Raw genomic sequence first — 22,387 nt, forward strand, 5'->3', positions numbered from 1 at the left:
TCAGACATCTTGCTCCAAACACTGGTCTCATGAGTAAACACCCTAGAGCCAGCGACCACATTTTAGCTTCTAAAGGAGAGGATCCTGACCTCTCACAGGCTAGGAAGAACTCAGTGCACATCCACAAAGCAAACATGCTGGCTAGTGGTTTCTCTTCCATTGTTATGCCCAAAACTCATAGGACATGAAGATTTTTAGTAAGTCACAACCCATAGATCACTATATAATCACTTTCCTCCTAAATGTTTAAATAAACACTTAGTAACTTTTTAGATAGAAGTTTTAAGAGTCTAGATAATGATTTCTCAAATCAGTGTGACCAGAGACATAGTATTTCTCAGCAACAATCATTCCATGAAAAGAGTATTTGCCTTCTTTGATTAGAGTATCTGCCTTCTTTGATTAGAGACTGCCAAAATTGATTCTGTTCCCAGAGTTTTTCCAAATGTTGAAAAGCTATATATGTGTGTGTGTGTGTATATATATATACATATATATATATATATATATATGTATATATATATGGCATATTTTAAAATGGACTGGAATGTCTCTTTTGGGAAGTGGAAGAGCAGATGTAAAACCAATACTCTGAGGTTTTCAGTTCTCCTGACCCCAGAGAGCTGTCAAATGACTCACTAGGACCAGGAGGAAAGAGGAAGTGATGAAAGATGGAAATTAAGAGAATCAGAAGAGCCAAAAAGGCGGCAGGGAGTGCCACCCTCAGGAGAAAGGGGGAGGGACACACTCTCTCGAGTTCAAATGGGTATCCAGACAAAGACAGGGTAAGAGGCAAAGGTCTCCTTGGAGCCCCATGGCACTCTGTGTGGCAAGGGCAGACAGATGAGCTCCATACCAGCTGGTCTCCCCTGTGAGCCTCCTGGGGACCATTAATCATCATTAGGGGAAGCTGGGCTGTTGCTGCTTCCCACCCTGGGGCATTCAGAATCCCCAGTGAAAGTGGCAGATCAGTGCTCACAGCCACCAAACTGCCCCAAATCTTCTCATTTGCGATTTGCACTGACAATTTCTAACTCAACACTCCCTCCTCCTGTTCACAACACCCTAATCTATAGGCACTGTGCTTACTTTTTGTCTCCAAAATCATATCAGACTGTTGCTTTGAAGAGTCCCCCAGTGCCTCTCAGGAAGCAAATGCCCCACATTTCAGCTTACCACTTCTGTCCGACCGTCCCAATATACCTTTCAAATTCACGAACAGTACAACCACGCTCATTCTGCCTTTCTTATGAAGACAGAAAAACAAAAATTTTTAATAAAATTGTCCTCAAAACCCCCATACTTAAAGGTAAGCGTCTAGATACCATGTGTAAAGAAGATGAGTGACTATAAAATGCATCTTTTAAAAAAAGATTTGAGAGAGAGAGAGAGCACGTGTGGTGGGGAGGGGCAGAGAGAGAGGGAAAGGAGAATCTCAAGCAGCCTCCCCACTAAGCACAGAGATTGACGTAGGGGGCTCCACTCCAGCACCCTGAGATCATGACCTGAGCTGAAATCAAGAGTAAGACACTCAACTGATTGAGCCACCTGAGCACCCCAAAAATGCATCTTATCTGTAATGTTTTTTAAGATTTTATTTATTTGACAGAGAGAAAGAGATCACACGTAGGAAGAGAGGCAGGTAGAGAGAGAAGGGGGTAGCAGGCTCCCCTCTGAGAGGCTGGATCCCAGGACCCTGAGATCATGATCTGAGCCAAAGGCAGAGGCTTAACCCACTGAGCCACCCAGGCGCCCCTTATCCATACTGTTTGTCAAGGGTTTGTGGTTTTGCTTTGTTGTCCTTGGGCAATGATCAAAAATTTACCTTTTTAATCTAATCTGTATTCAAAAAATTTAATGGGGACACTAGTCCCTTCCAATTTATTTTTGATTTTAAAATGCTTTGTAAATGACCCAATTAAGTCTTTTTAGTAAGAAATGGCCATGAGGGATAGACTGAAACCTTCTGTGAAGCCGAGCACAGTGTCAAAGGAAGTGAACTTTGATTCATCTGAGCTGGGACAGGGCGGGGGTGGTGGGTGCTCGCCTGTGGGGGGGGTGGCAGCCAATGCCCTGTTCCCAGAGTTTCAGCCTAAAGCTAGCTGCTCACCCATCTCCAGGCCTGAGGCAGATGCTATGAGCTTTCAGAAATGAGAATGTCATATCATGTTTTGTTTTTATTTATTTGAAGATTTACTCAGAGCGAGCGAGCGAGAGCACTGGAACGAGGTCGGGGGGTCAGGGAGAGAGAGAATCTCAAGCAGACTCCCCACTGAACAAGGAGCCCAAGGTGAGGCTCCATCTCAGGACCTTGAGATCACAACCTGAGTCAAGAGTTAGACACTCAACCCACTGAGCCACCCAGGAGCCCTGAGAATGTCAACTAACATTTTAAAGGAAACATACAAGCAGCAGTTATCCTTGTGACACTTAAAACCCAGAAGAAACTTCTAACTAATCCCACTTTTCACCTTCGCTTTTTTCTGGATTATAAAAATAATACTCACTTTGGAGAATTCCAACATTACAGAAATGTGACTTCAGAAATTCAAACTTACTGCCCATAATCCCACCCCACAAAATTACTGTAATAACTATAAAATGTTTATTAGCTCAGAGTATTTTTCCTATGAAAAGACTAATATATATAAATGCCTTTAAAATACACGAATTGCGTCATGCCATATGTCCCATTCTTGATCTGTATGTTTATCTGGCTGGTATACAGCGATGTCTGTTACAAAGATGTTCACTGAAACCTGCTTTTTTTTGAAAAGCTAATTTTAATAGCAAAATAATGAGACAATAACACCACCACTAATAAACATAACAAAGTCAATACTTCAGTATAGTCTCTAGAAACAATGAATACAGAATTTTTTTAAAGGCAGGGATTTAAGGTGGTATATGTGGCTTTAATTGGTCATAGTGTTAATTCTGGAGAGGATGACTCCTGAAATAGATCAGAGTTTTCTAAATAATCCTACAGCAGCAATACTACATTCTTGTTAAAACACAGAACAAGAAGAAAACGGATCTCGAAAATTATTATTATTATTTTTAAGATTATTTATTTATTTGATAGACAGAGATCACAAGTAGGCAGAGAGGCAGGCAGAGAGAGAGGAGGAAGCAGGCTCCCCACTGAGCAGAGAGCCCGATGTGGGGCCCAATCCCAAGACCCTGGGACAATGATCTGAGCCGAAGGCAGAGGCTTTCACCCACTGAGCCACCCAGGCGTCCCCAAAATTATTATTTTTTAAAGATTTTATTTATTTATTGACAGAAAGAGACACAGTGAGAGAGGGAACACAAGCAGGGTGAGTGGAGAGGGGGAAAGTAGACTCCCTGCTGAGCAGAGAGCCCGATGAGGGGCTCGATCCCAGGACCCTGGGATCATGACCTGAGCCGAAGGCAGAGGCTTTAACCCACTGAGCCACGCAGGTGCCCCTCAAAATTATTTTGCTGACATCTATACTTAGATTTGGTATTAAGTTCTTGTGTCAGAGCTAAAATTTTAATTAAAAAAAAAAAAAGCCAATTCTCCACATTTATACTTAACAGCAAAATCCCTGATCTATATTATCTCCTTGATCCACCTGCAGAGTGTGACAGGTAAGGGAGACAGTAATGCTCTTCCACTTTAGAAATGAAGAAGTCAAGGCTCAACACTGAGGATGCTGAGACCACAGAGTCGGTACCTGGGTGGGGACTTGAACCTGGGTGTCTTGATCTAAAGCTTGGGGCTTTTTCCACCTCAGTATGTACCTTCTAGTACTAAAAGAACCAGCTGGATTTTAGAGGAACATTAAATCATTTTGCCAGGATCTTCCATTGCTGTAATATAGGCCATTAAGTAAGATGAAAATTAAACACAGAGGCAGGAGGAGAAAATTAAACACAAAGGCAGGAGGAGAAAAAAAATATATATATATACACATATATATACACATATATATATGTGTATATATACATATATATATATAGGTGTTTGCTTTATTTTACATGTGAACACCAAAAAGACTGACTGATACATGATAACTGACTACATTCAATGCCAATGAAATCAGAGTCATGACTTGCAAATGATAATACAGTCACTCTAAAAACGTCCCTTAAGGAGGTCCATTCTATTTGCTACCCAGCCAGGATGCAATCCCTCTCCTCTGTGTGCTGATGCAACTATCATTAAATGACCACCACACTCAGGGCTCCTATCTGGCTCAGTTGTTAGCATGTGCAACTCTTGGTTTTGGGGTTGTAAGTTTGAGCCTCACATTGGGTGTAGAGATTACTTAAAAATAAAATCTTTAAAAAAAAAAATGACCACCACACTCATCCCCATCCCATCCAGACATGACATCAAAACCTTTCCACATGACAATCCAGGGTTTAACATTGTGTATCCATCAAAATTGGTGTGTAAAATAGAACTCTCATCTCTGTCTCTGAAAATGGAGAGTTGGAATCCATACTATTAAGTTGTCTCTAAAACCAGGTTATTTTTGCAGGTAACAAAGAGTCTTTGCAATATGGGTTAGATGATACCAAGTCTCCTTCATCAAAACATTATTTAGGTAAAAGAGGCAATAGTTAGAAATTTCAAATTGACATGAATAGGTTTTAGTTCTAAGAAAATAACTGCCCCAGGATTCCCTCCTCTCCTCTGTTGAACATGGTCAGTGGGTATCAGTCACTGCAGAAGACACCAGGAAAAGCTCATGTGTTTATTTCTAACACTGCCCAGAAAGGGCTTGTGTCTATCTGTGCCTGTTTAGTAGTAGTAATTTCCTGTATACAATTACACAAGAAATACTCAGCTTTTCTTACACATAAAAAAATACATTACCCAATCATCTAGTTTATAGCACATTTTTTTTTCTCCAAAATCACACCAAAATAATAAAGATTTTAAACAATTTTCATCAACAATTTTTAATTCACTGACAACATCGAAGCAAAGATCAGAGATTTGATTCAAAAGAAAAGAGTGCATTCATCACTACTTCCAAAGGGACACTCTTAAGAGTTACAAATATTTAAAGAGGAAAAAATAGAATTAGCTATGCTGACTTGGAATGGAACTAGAGATACTGATAAAGGCATAGTTTTCAAATATATAAAGAAGAATGAATAAAGAAATAAACGCAGAGGAATTAATGTTGATGATGATGATACTATGTGTGTGTGTTGATATGTGCATATTTATATTTTCTAGCTCTGTCTTCTGAGAGTGCATAGAACTAATGAAACCCAAGGGGCTGGGGTAACTCAGTTGGTTAAGTGTCTGACTCTTGGTTTCAGCTCTGGTCATGCTCTCCAGGTCACGAGACTTGAGCCTTGCAGTGGGCTCCCTGCTCTGCAGGGGGGCTCCTTGAGATTCTCTCTCTCCTTCTCCCCGCCCCACCATCTCAGTTTACATGCTTGTGCATGTGCACTCTCTCAAAAAATCAATTAATTAAAATAGCAATGAAATCACAATCATAATGATCAGCCTATCACCCCTATTATGGTTTCAAACACTATACCTCACCAAATGCAGCCTGAGCTGCTTGGAAAAGTAGCTGATGCCTCAACTGGGGCAAGCCAAGTACAGAATGAACCAGAAACTTCCTGTAGTAACAGAAAGTACGTACTCAAAAAATGATGGGAACACATCAAAAGGATATAGGTACCATCTTTTAAAGGACTCCGTCTGGCCAAAACTGGCCCACGGGACAACCAAATTATAACAATCTATGCGTCCATACTGAGATGGACAGATGAAATGAATGGATCAATGCAGATAAACAGATAGATAAAAATAGGGGGGAAAGAATACCCTTTCTTATAGTGGAAAGCCAACTAATAAACACAGAGGAATGCAGTTAGAAAATCACCATTTATCCACCATCTTAATAATAATCAATTCAAGTAAAAACCATAAATGGATGCTAAAACCAGTGTTTTCAAGTTTGAGGAACAGCAGGATATTCACATGGCCTCAAAATATCCCCCGTAAGATACAAGGTAAAGGAGAAAAAATTAACTTGATAGTGAGTGGAGAAGTCTGGCAGATAGGACTTGGACCAAGCAGTCCAAATTAATGTCATCAATGAAGGGAAAAATTGACATCACATGACTCCCAACAGGGCATGCTGAGAAGGCCACATGATCACTTTCATGGTACCCTTGCTCAAAATGTGCCACCTAAATCCACACTCCTGAGCAACAGACAAATCCAAATTGAGAGACACACTACAACAGACCTGGTTTGTACTCTTCCAAATACAAGTAGCATGCAGGACAGAAACTAAGTGCTAACAAGTAAGAGATACTAAAGTAAGTAAGTAAGAGATACTAAAGTAAGTAAGAGATACTAAAGTAAGAGATATTAAAGAAACACGACAAGTAAATAAAATCTGTGATCTGGGATTTCCTCTTATTTGTAACTAACATCATAGGGATTATTAGTGAAATCTGAATAATTTTGGTAGATAGCAGGGCTCCACAAATGGTCATTTCCTGGTTTAGATAAATGTGCTGCGGTTATGTAAGAGAATGTCTTATTGCTAAAAAACACACACTCTGATGTATTTAAGAATTAAGAGTGAAGGGGTTTCAAGTCAATGTAATAGATGTAAGTATCTGGGGAATCCGGATACAGATGATATAGGAATTCATTTATACAAGTCTGAAATCATGTCAAAAAAGTTAATAGGATAAAAAAGAGAATCTTAATAAATGTAAGTTTTCCTTTTTTAAATAAACGCTTCATCAGATGAATTCATAGCCCATTTTGCAGTTTTCGTCAGTCTCAGAACAGTACCTTCTAACAGTGACAAATGGTGAAACCTCATCTTGTTCTATCAGAGTCTGGCTCTGGAAGGGAAGGTACTGTTAAACCTTTCTTGCCAATCCCGTAACCCAGCCTTATCAGCAATGACAGGCTAACTAAACCCACAGCAAACACAACAGAGTAACTGGTTTACACCAAAGCCACTGAGGTTTCACAGCTCCATGACCACAACGTTGGGCCTTCAAATCCCGACGCTTCCACCAAGAACACTTCTCATAGAAGACCGTACAAAATAATGGTTCTCGGCAGCCCCTCACCCGTTCACTGCACCCCATCACATTTGCTCTCTCAGAGAACAACAGGACATTCCATTTAACCCAGCAACTGTTACAGGAGCACACTTACTACCAAATGGGAGCCTTGTAGAATGCAGCCATGAGCTCAGTTCTCCAACTTCAGAAACCTGAAAACTGGCAAAAAAAAAAAAAAAAAAAAAAAGCACATCCTGCAGATGGCCTCTACGGAGGTTTAAGAGTTTCAGTGAGTTACATCATAAGGTCACGTACCTGCTAGGTCAGCTGTGTGGCTAAAAAAAAAAACTGAGTGAGGAAAGAAATGAACCTATCCATCACACATGCCTCTAAGTGAATTCGCTAGTTTCTTACTTAGTAGGCTTTGGGTTTTCTCTGCTTTTCTTGGCATGAGCATTTCACCCAAATGCGGTATTTGCATAAGAAGTCAAATGCCTCACATGGGAGTCAGCCGAGGAGACAGACGGCGGGATGCTCCAGTGCTGGGGAAACCAGCTGGATGGACTTAGGGAGAGATGTATGCTGCCCACATGGGACATCGCGAAGAGATTTTTGAAAATAATGTCAACTATATGTGACTTTTTCACCTTTTGGTTTCTCAAAATCACTTATAGCAGAATTGGGGAAAATGTGATTGGTCCAGAGTAGACTCTAAAGGTTATAGAAACAAGCATTATATTTGTGATGAAACCTGTTTACGTTGGTTAATGCACACTCAGGGGGCACGGGGAAGATTTTTTCCAAAGGTTTCAAGCTATTACAAAGAAGAAAAGCACAGTTCCTCTGAGAAATTTGGTGGTACTGAGGTATACGACCATTGCCTTGCCTTCAAAAGGGAATTCAGAAAGCTGGTGAGGCTCTGAGACAGAAAAACTAGAACCACTGGGGCATTTAATGAGTACAAAAAGTACAATGGAGAAATTAAGTTTTCTAAATAAGGTTTGAGTATATGTAACTAAAGGTGAGGTCAGAAGTTATGAAAAGGGTCTGAGACAGCTCATTAGCACATACAGGGAGAAGATACATATGCAAAAAAAAAAAAAAATCAGAAACAAATGCTAAGTTAGAAGTTGCTACATCTCAGTGTCGGATGTGAGGAAGGGTGGGCACAACCGTTTGTCTGTCCCTATCCAGGGCAGATGGGGACAGGAGGTGTCAACAGAAACCATCAGCCATACTCCAAAGTTGCAACTATGTGGGCTGACACTCTGAGGGGCCCAAGATTTCTAGCCCAGGCCAGCTCAGCCTTTCCTATCAGGCCTTTAGAGCCCCCAGAGATGGAATCCAAGCAGTCAGGCCGAAACAGGGGAATGTTGACAACTCTACTCTGAGTAGCCCACCTTACACCCTAAGTGTTGGACTAAGATCTAATCCAGTGATGCTCCCTGGTACCCTCTTCACGTCCTGAGAGCATGCTGGAAATCTGTGGGGGTGCTCATGGGCATAATAATCAGGGTGGGGACCAGAGATGCTGGAAGTCCCACAATGCACAGAGTCCCAGGCACTGCACAATTCTTATGTTTCTACTGCGACTTCCACATATCCTGCCAGTCAGTTGGGAAGGTAAAATAACAAATGCTTTAGAATTATCTGAGTGGAGAATCCAACTCTCTGTTACATTTAAACACTAAGGGTTCTTTTTTTTTTTCTCCCAGTTTAAATACATACAGAATGTACACCCTGTTCATAGCAGTACTATTCACAACAGTCAAAAAGTAAACCAGGCGTGTCTATCAATGGACAGAGAGAGAAACAAAATGCAATACACAGAGTGGCACAGTACTGAGTCTGAAAGAAGAGGCAATTCTGATGCACCTTCCAATATGGACGAACCTAGAGGGGGAATCCTGCTGGATGAAATGAGTCAGACGCAAAAAGACGAAGACTGTGTGATTCCTCTTACATGGGGTATCTAGAGCGGTCAAGTGCATAGAAATAGAAAGCAAAATGGTGGTCTCCAAGAGGTGGGGCTAGAGAGAGTGGCAGGTTGTTTAAGGGGCACAGCTCCACTGTAGGAAGATGAGAAAGTTCTGGAGATGGATGGTGGTGACAGTTGCATGACAATATGAACATACTTAGTGCCACAGAAAAGTAAGATTAAAAATGGTTAAATTTTATGTTATGTATATTTTAGCACAATTTTTTTTTATTTTAACACAATTTTAAAAATACACACACACACACACACACAGAGGTGGGCAAATCACAAGAAAACTGTACTTCGCGGTGCCAAAACTTAACCACAGCCTGTTCACCAGTGCAGGAAACCAAATCACTTGACCCCAGGGCTCCGAGCGCTGGAGTCCCCAGCACCACCTGCCCACGCTGGCAGCCCTGACAGCCAGGACTGCGTGTTGAGTCTACAAGGAGGCACAAGCACCTGCAGCATCATGGGGTCTTCCAATGTCACTGTGCCCATCAGTTTACATCCTGATGACGTATTTTATTATCAATCACCTTCCTTTTATTTTTCTATTATGGCCGATAGAGAGCTTACAATTAGGTGTGTGTGTATGTAAATATTACCTACAAATTTCATTTCCTTGCAGAATGGGTGGCCCTGAGAAAATAACTCACTAAAAAACATGAAGGGAGTGGGCCTGTCTCTGAGATGGGGGTGGGGGGGGGACCACCACTCCCGTCTCAGGGCACAGAGAGGAGGAGCAGAGGAACTGCTAAAGATGCTGCACTAAGGGCCAGACTCAGTGAGTCTCCGTTGGTTTAAGATAAAAGCACCCTCCTGCAAAAATAAAGGTTCTTACGGTGGAGATCTGGCGGTCGTCTGCCCACTCCCCTGAAAAGGAAGAAATAAATATGGTGGAAAACTAGAAAGTGCCTGACTCTCCTCTGTGATGAAACACAGGCACACTTAAAATAATCAAATTCATGCCTGGTAATGAGCTCCAAGAGAGACGAGGTGAACCAGGGTATATATTTTTCAGTCATGGGAATCACTGTATCCTGTCAAAAGAGATCAGGATTTAACCGAGAAGGGCACGGTGTGTCAATTGCAGTGACACATATATTGTTGCTCTATTGTGCTCACCCTTCTTTTCCATCTCAACACCGGGCTGTGATTAATATTTTACATACTATCCAAAAGAGGAATGTGACTTACCAGAAACCGTCCTCCACATTTCAAATACAGATTCCCCCCCTTTGCCAAGAGAAAATCCTGCCCAGCTGTAGATTTCTCATTTGCAAAACATAAGAGCAATGAAATTCCATTACTTAGAGAAACTGGCTGTTCCCCCAAACCCTTGGCAACGGAAGCTGTACTTATCTTTCAGAACAATAGCCTCAGAAAATGTATTCTCTCTTTAAAAAAAAAAGAAAGAAAGAAAGAAAGAAAGAAAAAAGTAAGTATGCCTTTGAGCTCTTAAGAAAGTGCTCTTGCACAAGCAAATTCCTGTTATGGAAAATCCACTCCCCTGACCTGGGAAGTACAAAGAGGGACCCTAAAACAGGCAGTAGAAAGAGCTCCAAGTTTCAGAATGCTTTGAAAAGTCAATGGGGGATGTAACAATATTAATAATGTCCTGAAAACAAAATCAAGTATCCTTTTCATATGTCTATTACCACAACATACCTGCTCCTTCAGAAGAATGAGTCTTAGACCCTAACGTGTTCAGTTTGCATTCCCTGTGAGGTTGAACTGTATGCTTTCCCGAGGATATAAATGCTCCTCAAGTGTACTGCTTTGCACATCGTGGAATTCATCCAAACAAGACTGGGAAGGCGAGACTTTGTTCTCTGTCTTCCAGGCTCCCTTCCCCAGGAGAAGCATGTGGCCAACCTCCAGTGGCTTATGTGAACTTCGCATATAGCTTATCTCACAGTCCGAGTTCCCACTCCGTCCAAGGTTTGGAAACAGACCACGAAAACACTCAAGAAATACAAACGCCCCGCTGATGTGTTTCAACCAGCGTCAGCGGCGTCGGGGCGGTTTTTCCGGTTCCCTGTCTAATGTGCCATGTTGTGGCTATGGCCCGAGGGGCCTTTCTTGTGGGATTCAACGTACCATCCTGTGTTCTCCTATCTTATTTCTTCCTCACAGGAGACCTGACAACTAATCCATGTACTAACCCATCAAAAGAGCTGTCAAAATGGTCGGCAAAACGTAGCCCATTGTGTCCAACTTTGCACCAAGAGCCCATACCAGAGGCAACAAATAATTCTTGCCCTTTGGGCAACCTGGGGCATCTGAGGACGCTGTGTGACCCTATCCCAGTGCGCTGGGCGGTGAGGCGAGAGGTCTTCCTCCCCCAGAGCAAATCCATGAACCTGCTCTATAAGGGCTTAAAATGCTCCACGAAGACCTGAAAAGGAAGAATTCGGGACGATGGGAGTGACGATCCTGACCATCGACCTCTGCCTCCACATCCCCAGACAGTCACCTTGTCCACCACATGCCAGACGAACCCAGCAGAGAGAACAGTGCATCCATCTGTAGCAACAACTGCGTGCCACAAGCCCGGAGGACGTGGGCAGACCTCCAGAGCAGCCCCGGTTTTCGCCTGGTGAACGACGCAAACGCCGACACAATGTGCCCGACAGAGGTTTGCTCATCTGGTTCTAACTAACACACAACCCTCCGACGGCTTTTGCACAGAGCTCTAACTGAAGCATATGAAACAGATGCGAGGCCGCGGGAAGACAGCCAAATTGTGAACATGCCACTCATAATCTGGCTGCTCTATATTTAACATAAACAAAAACTTAACACCGAGGCAATCAGCGCTCTCCATCGTCCCACACAACGGGAGAGTTCTCCTGACCAGCCATCTACCAGCATAGGCCTCCCTCCCTGACCAAACATCTTGCACCCAACGAGACGAAGACACGACAGCATTCGGCCTATTAAAAGACACTAGCCGGCGTTCGCATACCTCAATAATCCTGTCATGAATTTGCAGGCCTCCGTCCTTGGCTGCCGGCCCGCTGTCAACTATTTTGGATACAAAGATGCCTTCAGTGGATGATCCATCTTGGTTGTCCTGTGGGTTAAAAAAACACACATGAATGCTAGGCATTAACTTGGTCATGAAAATAAAGCTTACACTCTTACACTGCAATGGACTCCTGGTCATGTCAAAAGTGGCAGTGGGGTGAAGGCCCATCTGTTACCCCTAATTTCTGTTTCAATCTAAAATGAACATATACACATGGTAAAATACTTCAAACCATACCAAAAGGTATTTAAAAGAAGTCACGGCCATCCCCTACCCAGGGTCCTTTTCCCCATGTAGCTCCTATCTGAAGTTTACTTATCCTTTGAGAAACATTCTTCATAGATCACTTTCCTAAACATGTCTCTGTTCCTTTCTCATGCACACAGATGGTATGTGTGTGCACAGAGTACGCTCTCCCCACCCTGTGCATCTTATCTTGCCTCTTTCACTGAAGTCTACAAATCCAGAGACAATGCGGTCTCCAATACCTTCCTACCTGTACTACGAAATATCCTTTAAAGTATGTATCTGTAGCAAACCCCTAGTAATGGAAACATCAGGTTCAAGGATATGTAGATTGGATGTATGTTGCCAAATTATGCACTGATAGCTCATTAGAGTGTCTTCCCATATCCTCCCCAGCTCAGAGTACTATTAAAACTTTTAAATAGCCAATAATCTGACTGTGAAAATAGGTGTTTTATATGTATTCAGATTTACACCAGCAAAGCTCACCACCATTGCCCCCAGCCTAATAAATTCTCATCTCCAATCTCAAATGGCTTTAGATCTTTCAAAGTCTGTACCAAAACTTTCTGGGAAAGGCAACAGCTCACTGCTCAAACTCCTTCCTTTATTTAAAATCAAAAGGTCCAACAAACCCATAAAAAAACCCTCACAGCTTGTTCATGAACTTCTTTCCAAACAGCACTGGGATGAATTCTCTCCAAGTGTGTGGATTAAGTTTCTAGTGATGAACAGATGGATTTGTAAGTTAAATGGCACAAGCATGTATTGTTGCCAAACAAAAGCATTTGAAAAGTAATTTCAGGATCTTCCACAAAAACTCCAAATCCTACGATCATAGTAAATTCTTCACCATTAATGCCATTAGAAGATATATTTTAACAGTAATTTCTGTGCATAGAAATACATCTAAATTCCATTTGCTAAGAAATAACTATGAAAATATAAATTTCTCTCTTTATTTTTTTTGACAGAGATCACAAGTAGGCAGAGAGGCAGAGAGAGAAAGAGAGAGAGAGAGAGAGAGGAGGAAGCAGGCTCCCCGCTGAGCAGAGAGCCTGATGCGGGGCTCGATCCCAGGACCCTGGGATCATGACCTGAGCTGAAGGCAGAGGCTTTAACCCACTGAGCCCAACTTTTCTCTTTAAACAGAAAAAAAAACCCCTATATTCTAAAGAGAAAAGGGATGACTTTAAATGTGGTTTGATCGACCCCTTCCAATGCAAGAGAGATGGCTAAGGGTGAGAAAATGCACATTCTGTACCTCTTCTCTCTCCCTCACTCACCCCTCACCCCTTTCCCTCAAAGACACACACACACACACACTCTATAATGTTATAAATAGGATTCAAAAGAAACCAAAATCACAACCTAAAATGAGCATTAACTGCTCTTCCCAACATTAATCCCCCCATGACAAAGATAGGTCTCTAAACTGCCATCTGGATTCTATCAACACTCTCCCCAGGGAGGATGTGGGTGCTGTACTAGATCAACTATCCTCAAGGCAGCCCTGCCCAACATCACAGCACCGGCCCACCGCACACTAACCCTTCACTGTCTGAATTTCTCCCTGCCTCCTTGGTCTCTCCCAGCAGCCTTACTAATGCATTCATCCCAGGGCATTCAAGGATCGCCCTACATGCATTTCTCAAACAGAAGTACACAGCTGTGCAACAGCTTCTATTTACTGAGTGTATACTAGGTAGGTAGTGGGCACTCTGTGTCCCGTTTCATCCTCACAATATCCGCAAACCTTAATACTTTGTTTTTACCCATTTTGTAGATGAAAAACCCGAGACAGAGAGGTTAAGTAACTTGTGTGAGGGCACATAGCTAAAAAGTAGCATAGGTCAGTTTCAAACGGAGGACAGTTCAACTCCCTTACATAAGCTCTAAGCGCCACATTCAAAAGTTCCACATTCAAAAGTTCCACATTCCAGGCTATGGAATATTCCTCCGGACAAACCCAAAGAGCCTCAGTAGACCACAGATGATTTACGGACAATCCTGAGTTCCCTAAGAGGGGATGTCAATATACCCAAAGAAAAGAGATCCGTGCACTTACTCTGAATTAATTGCTTTGCATTTCTTGGCTGGAGAGGAAGCGGGAGAAGGGGGAGGGGATTTTTGGCTTGGTTTGTTTTTGCAGAATACTACATCATGCACAAGTAATTCTTCTTAGGAGAGCAAGTAATTTCAAGCAAAACAAGAAAAAACAGAGGAACAGGCAAAAACAAAGAGCAAAATTCAGGTTAAATGAAGACAGTGGCAGGAGGTAGAAACAGAATACAAACAAAATACAGAGAGCACAAAATCAAAGATAGCCAAATCAGTTCCATCCTAGATAACTAGACGTGTCTCTTAAAAGATGTCTCCCTGTTCCTTAGTTTGTTTGGCTCCCCTCCTAATACATTTTAAGTCAGAGCTATTTATCAAGGTGAACTAACAAGGCTTGGGATTTGTTTTGTTTTGCTGGCTTGAGAAAAGGAAAAATCAAAGGGATTGTTTTCATCCCAGGGGTACCTGACAATGAAATGTATGTGCCAAAGGCTGAAGTGTAAGGTCTGATACGCCAGACTCATGCCATCTCTTTAGAAACTTAAGAATGAATGAATGAATGATGTGGTTTTACTAAGAGCAGTGTATCAAGCAATGAAAAGCCTTATGTCAGCGCCCCCCAGGGCTGGGCCTATGTCACAACCCAACCAAGCTCCTAACACAAAAACTTGTTGGGAAACACACACGTCACGTGTACCGCATTCTACTTCCAGTACTAACAATGAGTGTGCATTGTTGCTCATCTTGGCTTTTTAGCATGTTCTCAATGACCTGCCAGATTTCCAGGCAACAGTTCAGAATACATTTAGGGTTCATTATGCGACTTCTGCTAATCAGGACAAGTTTAAAAAAACAAAAAAACAACACTATTGCAACCACATGCATATGGAATTAGACTTTCCTCCAGGGGACATGCATGTAGTTCTTGCAAAAAGACCACATGAACTGAGAACACTTACGAAAGCTACAAAATTCACTCTGGCTTGCACTTCAATCAGCCTTTTTTTTTTTTTTTTTTTTTTTTTTAAAGATTTTTTTATTTATTTATTTGACAGAGAGAAATCACAAGTAGGTAGAGAGGCAGGCAGAGAGAGAGAGGAGGAAGCAGGCTCCCTGCCGAGCAGAGAGCCCGATGCGGGACTCGATCCCAGGACCCTGAGATCATGACCTGAGCCGAAGGCAGCGGCTTAACCACTGAGCCACCCAGGCGCCCCTCAATCAGCCTTTTAAAGGAGAAAAAAAAATAACCTAAAACACATACTTTGATAAGCACAAGAAAGCACCATATTCCAATGAGACTGGGAGTGTCTTTTCATTCCCCGTGAAGGACAGAAAACAAAGACATAGTAAGTTCTCCAACCATCACCAAAGACACAAGGCATGCCTCTTCATTTCAAGCATTTTTTTAAAAAATTTTATTTGTTACAGAGAGAAAGAGAGAGAGAAAACAAGAACACACAAGCAAGAGGAGTAGCCAGAGGGAGAAGCAGGCTCCCCGCTGGGCAGGAAGCTTGACATGGGACTTGATCCCAGGAGCCTGGGATCATGACCTGAGCCACTCAGGAGTCCCATTTTAAGCATTTTTCAAACATTGGGCTCCTTTTTCCTATACACACTCTGGTGAGGCAGAGAAGGCACCTTACTGGTTTGGGCTCTTTCAGCCTCGGAAGTTTCTGCGACAACTAACAGTAATGTGCATCTGGGTTTGCTGAAGTCATTTCCTAAAACGGGTAACGGTAGGGAAAGGAGGTTAAATAATTATGAAGCCAAATGAAGGAAAGCCTCTGTTACTCATGCTCAGTAGTAAAGTGAAGCACGTGCTACAACACGTTCTGGAGGGTAAACTGGGGAACACGGACTGGTGCCAGTCCTATGGTTTCCTGGGACCATCTACTCAGACATCCGAGTCCCAGTCTGCTCCCTTATCCCTTCTCTTTGCTGGAGCACGTGCCCCTACCCACCCCAGCCAGGATACTAGCAGACCAGCACCATCACATGCTGCCTGGTTGCTCAGCCAACTGGTAAATGAGGAAAAAGAAAAGGAACCAACAGGACATACATTCTACAGTGTCTTAAGAATTTCAGTGAGACAATGCAACAAACCACCATGTGTGCCCATCCCTGGGGCTCGGCAAACTGGGGGTACCCCCGCCCCACCCCTTCCTTCTCACAGTTTAATCTCACTGTCTGAAAGGTTCCCTCCTGTAGCTAAGTTTTATAGGGCAGATAATACATCAGTCCATCACTTACTGATGACTGTGCATTGCCTATCCCTAAGCTGTCATTTCTTACAATAAAATGTGTGTTTTCAAAACTCTGCCTCTGGCTACTCCTCTCGTGCTCACTCCCCCATTTCTCCAGGTCTCCTGACCTCCTCCTGCTCACCCCGCAACTCCCGCGGTGCTGTACTCTTTGCAGCTCCCCCAGCTGCCAACTCCAGGGCTATTCCAGGCTTCGCGCAGGCTGCCCTGGGCCCGTTTCACTTTCTTCTAGCTCAGCGCTCTCCCCAGGTGGGCCTGTGCAATGCAGGGCACTGGCACGATGAAAGGACATAAGAAAAACTGTATTCACACTCGTGTTTTAATTTCATCATTTAAAATGCTCCGTTTTGCATGAAACTTTTATAAGTCACGTAGAATTAGTTCAGCAGCAAATATATAATCTAGAACTAACTAACTAAGCTCTTTTTTTTTTTTTTTTTTTTTTTTTTTTTACAGTTAAGAGTGCTTAAAGAAACATCGTATATGGGCCTCTGATCTAGCAAACTCCTTCTCATCCTTCAGAATACAGCTCAAATGGCCCTGCCCCAGGATAACTCCTACCCAAGGGTGAGCCAGACCCAGACCCAGAGTTTAACCACATCTGGATGCCTGGCATCTTCTTATCCTTTAAGACTCAGCTTAGTATCTCCTCCTCGCTTTCCTGATCCCCCTAGCCAGTGATGCCCCTTGCTCCTTGGCATCTACTATCTGCCATCCTACCATTTTTCTGCTGCATCACGTTTCCCAATCTGTAACTGTGACATTTACTTGTTTCTTGCCTAATGTCTCCACCAGGACATAAACTCAATGACCACAGAGACCCAGTGTCCGTGGGCTCCAACCAAACAGCCCCTACTCAATACTTATTTGTTGCATGAAGGAATCCGATTTTCCTTGGACTATTATTGTCCTTTGAAGGTAACAAAGAAGGAAATGATCTGCCAGAGACAGAAGCAAGAGATGATGCCCATTCAGATAAGCTGGCGTGAAAGGTGTGATCCTGCAACATGCCTCTTGCTGCGTCCCATCCCTAGGGTTCTTTCCACAGACATGTTCCTCCCCGTTCAACTGACTGGTCTGAATCTGGCCTCTCCTTCCCGGGGGGAGGAGCTAATGATGAATGGGGTGGACAAAAGAGCTGCAGGGGGAGAAAAAGCAAAGGGATGTGACAGCCCACGAATGAGGGAGTAGTCTGTGACTAACGAAGAGCTGACAGAGCGGAGCTCCGGCTCAGACTTCCGGTCCCAGGGCCTACGCTCCAGCTCTGCTGCTCAGTTCTAAGTGCACGCATCGCCCAAAGCTTCCTGCAGCTCCACTGCTCCACCACCAGACATGCCCCCCCCCCCAAACCTAAACAGTTCAGATAAGCTGTTGTATTTCTAGGACAATGCTATTTTAGGAGACCACAGCTAAATAAAAATCCCTGAGGGTGAAGATGTTAGATAAACAATGAACTCTCTAATTACAGAAAGCAGAATGAGGTAAGCAAGGTTTCCTACCCCTCACTACCCCTCACTACTCCACCCCCCCACCCCGCCCAATCTTGACCCCTCTTCCCGCTGCAGCAGGGCAAGGAAAAGCACATTTTAGTAATTAACATACCACGCACGGCCGGCCACCGATAATATTGAATCCCAGGGAGCCAGAGTCCCGATGTAGGACAAGAGTCAGACTTTTGGTTTCTTCACCCTGCAGGGAACAAAGGAGTTCAAAATTTTATTTACCAACAGGGAACCGATGGTGGCAACTTTCTTTCTACCTAAGTGGACTCAAGGACTCTTAGGTCATCCTTCAAACACCTCTGTCTCTTGGGCAGTTTAATCAAGGAAACTTCTAGGGCCCCAGCTGCAACAGTGTCCTGTGAGGAGGAGGTTACGGACATTCGTAGATGCCGCCTCTCCTTGCGGTGCCCACGTGAGAATGTCTGGCAGCGTCCACCCATGTCTGATGAACACTGCCTATCAGTGACTCCATGGTCTGCACTCACATCCCTCCTCCAACCGGCCCATCGCACACCGGCTGTCTAGACAGCGACTTTCTGTTTGCTTCTCAACCGTTCTCAACAGCAGCATTCATGTTCTGTCACGGAAGGTTCAAGGAGCAGCGCTCTTGGAAGTCTGGGTGCATGAAGCCTTGTCAATAGTCATCTGTGTCTGGGAGGCTTGAGGGGAGAGCAGGCCGTGGCAAGGCCGACGCAAACGTGGAGGGGAAATGGAGCCTGCGTCTCTCTGAGAGGGGGAGAGGGGCCCTTTCACAAAGTCATTACTGTCCAGGCCATTGGAGATGCCAGGCTGTTTAACAGAAAACACTCTGTTCAAAGGGGGCTGGTCAGCGTGAGCCCCTTGAAGTCACGCAAGCAGAGGTCACCCAGGCAGCTCGTACAGGCCACGCTCAACAGCCGCAAGGGACACAGATGCCTCGGCACCTCGGCTAACACTCAAGGAACAGACACATAAGTAAAAGTAGATTTCCCTTTCTGTGTATGCAGTGCCTAACCAAGCTCTGACAGGCACCGTCAGCTCCCGGAACACCTCTGAAGGGTTTCCGAAGACTGGAAGGATGCAGGTGCGGACCGCAGACACTCGCAAAAGCTTTGCTCACGGTTTTGTGTAAACACGGTATTACTTAAATGCTGCATTTTTAGAAAATGTGAAATACTCCATTAAGCAACCCTAACAGCTCATCCGAGAATAGACTTTATTCTGATGTTTACTGCCTCCTGATCAAACCTTTGCCTCCTACTTTTCCTGTGGAAAGAAACGACCCCCTGTGAAGGGCATGGATTCAAGGATCTGCCCCAGCCACACTGGCAAGGGAAACCAGGCTTTCTGACAGAAAGCGCCAGCAGCTTTCCTGCAGCATCGTGCCATGGACTACGGGAGGGCTCACTGCCAAACGCTGGCAGCGGACCGATGCCCAGCAGAACCAAAAGAAAAAAAATAATAATACATATAGATGACCAACAGGCCTCAATACGTAAAATTACCTCCATGCTTAAAGTTCTTAGTAACCACAACTGTGTCTCATAACTAGTGCACAGCAGAAATAAAAATATTAGAAATTTGTTAAAATTTCAAAAATGTTACATAACCCTAAGCATCCATTGTTAAAGGCTTATAAAAACAACAATGACAATTTTTCATTAGAAAAAGACAATCTTGGGGTGCCTGGGTGGCCCAGTTGGTTAAGCGTCTGCTTTCAGCTCAGGTTGTGATCTTGGGGTCCTGGGAACGAGTCCTACATGGGGCTCCCTGCTCAGCGAAAAGGCTGCTTCTCCCTCTCCCTCTGCCTGCCCCTCCCCCTGCTTGTGTGCTCTCACTCTGTCAAATAAATAAAATCTTAAAAAAACAAAAAAAGAAAAAATGTTTTTAATGAAAGAACTAGGTGTCTTCTAACAACGATGGAACAGAACATTCATTTCCACAAGCTCACTTATTTGATACATAGAGTATTTTAATATAAAGAGAACATGTCTCTTTCAAGCTACTACACCTCACCAAAAGCAGCAAGGCCTCTATAATAACGTGCTGATTTTTCAAAAAGTATTTCCAATCCACAGCATCACCATCCAGAGCATCTGTGCGTCAATGGTATCGATCTGATTAATTTGACCTGCACCAGTTAACAGGCAGCAACTGTCAAGCTGCTCGAACAGAATAAACACTCAGGATCAACCTGATAGCTTTGAAATGTAAACATCAGCATTCACAAACTGAAAGAGTTCATATCTCTTTGCCTTGGAAAAGGATAATCTTGGTAAGTCCCTTTCTTGGCCTGCTATGTTAGAGGGGTGAAAAAGTTAGAAATACACTGGAATTTGAGTGAGTTATCACACATGGCTACATTTCTGGCTTTCATAATTAATGATAGAAATTGCAAAGTTACTCTGTAATCCAAGGCAGATGCCTCCAGTTTGACAATCTGCAATGATGCATGCACTAGAACACGCAGACAAATTTTCTAGGGCTAGTTTTAAATCTACTGTGTGATAACCACTTACTCTTTCTAAAAATGAAAGAGAAACAAAGAAATTGTATACTGCATTAACAGTGATAACAGCTAACATTTATTGGCAGCTTATTATGTACCAGAAATGACATTAAACGTGTAACTGCGTTATTTTCTTTAATAAATCCCACCATTTTCATCAGCTGGCACGAACAGCACCCTCACGATATAGGCGGGAAGAGCTAGTAAGAGGTCACACCGGGATATAGACCCATGCTCTCTGATTCTAGACCCCACCACTCCCTTTTCCACACCACTTCCTTTTCATGTGAAATGTAGAAAAGAATGCCACTGAGCCTAGCAGTATTTTAGGTCCTTCTCAAGATGGTTCAACTGCTGGAGTTCTAAAAAGTTCCTTAAAGGAACTCATGATAGGAAGTCTTACCCAGGAAACCAATGTCAGAACAAACTACTCACTGAACAACTACTCACTGAACTATTTCTCTCCCAAAGACCCAACCGGAGATGCCCGGACACCTAAGTCTGTACCCAGTCTCAGAGATCTCTCTCCGGGGAGAAGTGAGACAATGCCCGAGACACACCATTCCTTAGGCCAACAGCTATTTGCAAATAACGTTCAGGAATAATCAGGTTGACCGTCTACACCTCCTTGCCAGACACAATCACTGGAAAGAAAGGAGTGCTCTCATTTCTGCAAGCATCTTGACAAAGTCTGCTGTCCAGGAGGGTTACAACAGGCTTTAGGTGCCCTTGCCTATTTGAGGACTGATTTGCAGTAGTGAACTACCACATCGAAGATTCAACACACGAAGCTGGGAGCCGTAACAGGAGAAAAGAAAAGCTCTGCCGAGGCTGAATTTCTTTCATTTCTCCATCTAACTTTTCCTTGGACACCATGAACTTGATTCTGGCTTTCCCTTTCCATTCTCCTCCCCTGAAAGCAATCTTAACTACTCTAATTTCTAATTCTTCAGAAAAAACACATGAATAGAGAATTTAAACACTGGACTTTTGCACAGCATATTTAACATGTGAGCATTAATTCCTGTTTAATCATGTAACCTATTCCTGAGCTGAAAATGCATCAGGATAAAGGGCATTTAAATAATTCTCATTAAATTATACTCCACCAATTAAAAAGACATAAATATGGCACAAGGGCAAAGGCTTGCATCCATGCTCCTTTGCTCACTTTTGACCGAGAAGATGTTAATGAGCGGCTCTTTCATCTAAAGGAGATTTAACCAATATTGATCTGTTTTGGTAGTTTATCATAACCCATGCTTTGAAATTTTCCCAATGGCCTGATGAAGTAAAACAAAGAAGGCAAAGAGCTCAAACTCACATCAATAAAGGATTATCTCAAACATCCGCTTTTTTGATGCAGGCATTGTATCCAGGCTCTGCACCTGAGAAACTGAGGTTCCAAGACATTTGCTTAAGATCACACAGCTGCAAGGAGAGAGAGCCAGGAATGAAGGTCCACGGGACTCCAGCGTCCACGCTCTTTGTACTCTGTGGGTACATTCTGGCCCCATATCCTAAAATCCCTTTGCCTCACAAGACTGAGCCTTCACATTAAAATGTCATGAAGGATTAGACATCTAATTAGTTTTGTAATTAGAGTTTTAAGCAAGGTTTCTCTGGACTGTGTAATAATAGTGGCAGGGATTAAGAGTGTCTATTATGCCGTGAAGGGTATCATAAGAGTATTACGCCCCCCCTACACAGGAACGAGGTGATGGTTAAGATCTTGGGACTCCAGGGTCAGAACCCTAGTTGAGTTTCCTCATCCACAGAATGGGGATA

At 43.2% G+C, this 22,387-nt stretch overlaps 1 protein-coding gene across 1 annotated transcript in view; it reads right to left on the reverse strand.

The window, feature by feature from the left end:
* Positions 1–22,387, reverse strand: part of PDZRN3 (PDZ domain containing ring finger 3) — a 238,637-nt gene that overhangs the window by 205,100 nt on the left and 11,150 nt on the right. Inside the window, exons 2-3 of the mRNA XM_059390165.1 lie at positions 18,212–18,298; positions 11,979–12,086 (exon numbers count right to left, since the gene is read on the reverse strand). Coding sequence (XP_059246148.1) covers positions 11,979–12,086; positions 18,212–18,298 — 195 coding nt within the window. The remainder of the gene's footprint in view (positions 1–11,978; positions 12,087–18,211; positions 18,299–22,387) is intronic.

The sequence above is a fragment of the Mustela nigripes genome, chromosome 2 (assembly GCF_022355385.1).
Source record: "Mustela nigripes isolate SB6536 chromosome 2, MUSNIG.SB6536, whole genome shotgun sequence".
Classification (NCBI taxonomy): Eukaryota; Metazoa; Chordata; class Mammalia; order Carnivora; family Mustelidae; genus Mustela; species Mustela nigripes.